At 52.1% G+C, this 3,964-nt stretch overlaps 1 protein-coding gene across 1 annotated transcript in view; it reads left to right on the forward strand.

Annotated features, from left to right (window-relative positions):
* IGSF23 (immunoglobulin superfamily member 23) overlaps positions 1 to 2,338 on the forward strand; it is an 8,334-nt gene extending 5,996 nt beyond the window's left edge. The window contains exons 2-3 of the mRNA XM_069088231.1: positions 411 to 680; positions 2,175 to 2,338. Of these exons, the coding sequence (XP_068944332.1) occupies positions 411 to 680; positions 2,175 to 2,338 (434 nt within the window). The remainder of the gene's footprint in view (positions 1 to 410; positions 681 to 2,174) is intronic.
* The last annotated feature ends 1,626 nt before the right edge of the window (positions 2,339 to 3,964 follow it).

Consider the following 3,964-nt stretch of genomic DNA (forward strand, 5'->3'; position numbering starts at 1 on the left):
TGACATCCCCTGTTCTAAGAGCCCTCCCAGCTCTGACATTCCCTGTTCTAAGGGCCCTCCCAGCCCTGACATTCCCTGTTCTAAGGCCCCCCCCCAGCTTGACATCCCCTGTTCTAAGAGCCCTCCCAGCTCTGACATTCCCTGTTCTAAGGGCCCTCCCAGCCCTGACATTTCCTGTTCTAAGGCCCCTCCCAGCCCTGACATCCCCTGTTCTAAGAGCCCTCCCAGCTCTGACATTCCCTGTTCTAAGGCCCTCCCAGCTCTCATATCCTGCTTTTCTCATATTCCATGTTTGTTCCCTCTCCACTTGAAGGGAATTACTGGGCCCCTTCCCCCTCTGTAAACCTCTGCCTGGAAGGACACCTCCCCCAGGTTCTTCTCCTCAATGTGACACCCTCTGCCCTTCACAGATGGCCCTGGATCAGTGGTGACATCATCATATCCAGAATCATACAAAGGCACTGTGGTGAGTGACCTCAACTATTCCGTGGTCCTTCAGTGTTCTGCTACAGCAAACCCCAGTCCCCTGATCACCTGGTCCCTTAATGGCAACATGTGTGGGACCCATGACAAGTACATTATCCGGAGACTGACCCAGAAGGACCTGGGTGACTACACATGCACAGCTCAGAACAGCGTGGGCCTGATGACCTCCAGTCCCATCCAGCTACGGCTGCCCGGTGAGCTCATCATGGCTGACCCCACCCCCACCCCAGTCCCAAATCCATTAACAGGCACTTAGTGAGCCCCTTGTGAGTCCAAGACACCCAAGGTAGCTCCTGTGGGAGGGAGAAAGCAGCACAAACGTGATCTTTGTCCCCTCTTTGGAAAGATGAAACCCTTTTGACAGGCAGGAAGATGGCGTTAGGGAGAACACCTGGGCTCGGCCTCAGAAGACAAAGGTCTGATCTGACCTCAGTCAGTGTTTGGCCAAGTGACTGTGGACAAGTCAATCGAGCTCTCTGTGACTCAGTTTCCTCATCTGTAAAAGGTCTTTATTACCTGCCCTGACCAATATCACTAACAACACCTGAAGGTCTAGACCCAGTGCCAAGGGATTACTATAAGGAATCAGGGCCAAGAGAGCTCAGGGCAGGGAGAGGTTTGCCATACAAGGGAGCCCAGGTGTGAACCATGCTTACCAGTGGTGTGTCCTGGACTGCCTCCCTCCACCTCTCTGGGTCTCAGTTTCCTCCTCTGTCAAATAAAGGGAAAAGACAAGATGGCCTCAGAGTCCCTCTCCAGTTCTAACTCTGTGATCCCATGATCCTGTATGGCCTGGGGATTTCAAGCTGAAAGGGACCTCAGAGATTTTCCAGTGGGGAAACTGAGGCCCAGAATGGTTAAGTGCCTTGCTCAAGTCACACAGATAGCAAATTAGCAGCAAAGCCGGGATGAGAACCCAGATCCTCTGAATCCAAAGCTGGCGTTCTCTGTGCAAAACCACAACGTCCAACAACACATGCAGCACGTTCACAAATCAGCAAATGTGAAATATGTAGAAAAGACATGCAACAAAACTAGCAGAGGGGACTGAAAACTGGGAGGAATCTGGAGAGGTCACAGGCAGAAGGTGGAACTTGAGCTGAGCCCTGGAAGGAGCAAGGGTTTAAAGAAATGGAGCTGAGGAGAGAGAGCATTCCAGGCCAGGGACAGAGGAGGGCACAGCCTATGCAAAGACAAGGAAGCCGGAGATGGAATGTCATGTTTGGGGAATGGCAAACAGGCCCATCTGGCCAGAGCACAGAGAGCAATAGAGTAGTGAAGAAGAGTGAGAACACATAGGTCCCTCTCTAGGACTATAAGATGCCAATCAGCATTGTCGAAGGGAATTTCCTGGTCTGGGAGGTCCCTGGGCCAGTGAAACCCCAGGCGCCCTATGTAGGACACCGTTTCTCACCCTCTAGTGAAATATAAGTTCCTAGAGGGCTGGGACTGGTTCTTTTTGAGAGACCCCAATAGGGTCTCAATCACTGCTTGTAGGGTTGAATTGAATTGTTACAGATTAAGAAACTGAGACCAACAAAAGGGAAGGTGCCTGGGGCGAGAATTCAGGTGAAGGTCTAGACACATATCCTATGACATTCCCATTGCTCTCCTCTGCTTTATGACTGGTGGGGGAACATGGGACAGCATCCCCAGGCCCTCACTCCATTAGTCTCTTCATTTCCTAGATCCCCCTTCAGAGGACACTGACACAGAGCCCATCGAACCCGATCCCGTCTACTCCCTCTCTGGAAGTCCCGCCATCGGCCTGACCATTGGAGGAATTGTGGGGACAGTCGCCTTCATTGGGAGCATAATATACTCTGTGATCAAGAGAAAAGCATTGAAGTAAGGAAGGCTTTCCCTTCATCCAGCAATTGGTGGGCATTCTTGGGGCATGCCAAAGCAGCCCTCCTCCTAGAGAGTGGCATGGTGCTGGGCATGGCCCAGAAAATCCTGTAACACATCCCCAAGAGATCTTGCACTTTATTATCAACGTTGTCGTTGTCATAAAATAACTCATTTTTTCCTAATATAGCCCCCATGAATTTTGCTGCCTTGAGGCCAAGCCCCAATGCTGTGCTTAGTTCTGTCTCTGAGGTAACCAAGGTAGCAACATGAACTACCTGCAGATCCCACTGACCCAGCCCATGTCCATCTCTTCTGCCAAGAAGACAGCCTTCTCCCTGGCCATGAAAAAGACAGGGTTCCCCCACCTCCTACTGGGCCCAAAATACCTCTTCTCCTTGCTCAGTTCCAGTTAAGGACTGAGAAAGGGAGCCCTCTCCTGTTCCTCCATCTCTCTGACTTCCCTCTCCTCTCTCCTTTGCAGAAATGGAAGAACCAGTAAATGTAGGTGTTTCTGAGCCTAGAAGACCCCTTGCTTCAGCCCAGGAGGTAAAAGCAGAGAGGAAAGGGACAGGAGCCTGGAAAGAGACTTAAAACATGGAGCATAAGATGTACTGGTTGGGGAGAAATTTAGACCATGGAATTTCAGGGCCAGGAGGACAAGAAAGATCAGGGTTGGGAGGGACCTTAGAACAGGGAATGTCAGAGCTGGGAGGGCCCTTAGAACAGGGAATGTCAGGGTTGGAAAGGCCCTTAGAGCAGGGAATGTCTCCCCACAAGGGTGGGCCGCCTCTAAACATCTGCTCTTGGCCACAGCCATGTCTAGCCTCCAGGCCAAGTGGGAAGGGATGGAATGGGAATGGGCCAAATCACAGGGACAAGACTGAAGGGTAAACGGAGGTCAAGCTTGGGCTAAGCTAAGACCCAGCTGGAGAAAGTGGAAAGAGCCGTGCCGGGGCCTGGAGGTCCGGAGTCTGGTCCTGCACCACTCGCTGTGCTCCCTCAGACAAGCTGCTTCCCCCCTCTCAGCAGCCTAGGCTTGGAGATCTCTGAGGCCCCTCCCTCACTGTGCAGAAGCTGCCGTATGAGGAGCACTGGGAGCCAATTTAGACAAGAGCTCTTCTCTGTCCCTGTATGGCTCACAGCCTAACCAGGAACAAGGAGCCCCCGGAGTGGACTGTAACATACAGTAGAACATGCTGGGTGCATTGTCATTGCTGCTGCTCAGCTGTGTCCAACTCTCCGTGACCCCCACTGGCTCATGTCTGACTTCCCATGACCCCATTTGGGGTTTTCTTAGTTTGTCATGGCCTTCTCCAGCTCATTTTACGGATGAGGAAACTGAGGCAAACAGGGTTAAGTGACTTGCCCAGGGTCACGCAGCTAGTAAGTGTCTGAGGCAGGATTTGAACTCAGGAAGAAAAGTTTTCCTGACTTCAGGCCCAGCACTCCACGCACCATGACGACACCCAGCTGTCTACTGAGTGCATTAGAGAGGAACAAAGTTCTGGGTAGATCAGGACCTTTGACCTGGGCTTTAAAAAGAGGGTAGCAATGTTGCAGATGAAGATAGAAAGGAAGGTCACCGCCCCCCCGCCGGGAACTGGTGAGCAAAGGCTCAGTGGTGGGA

Source organism: Petaurus breviceps, unplaced genomic scaffold (assembly GCF_028583685.1).
Source record: "Petaurus breviceps papuanus isolate PSGF00001 unplaced genomic scaffold, PetGlider_PUasm1.0 185, whole genome shotgun sequence".
NCBI lineage: Eukaryota > Metazoa > Chordata > Mammalia > Diprotodontia > Petauridae > Petaurus > Petaurus breviceps.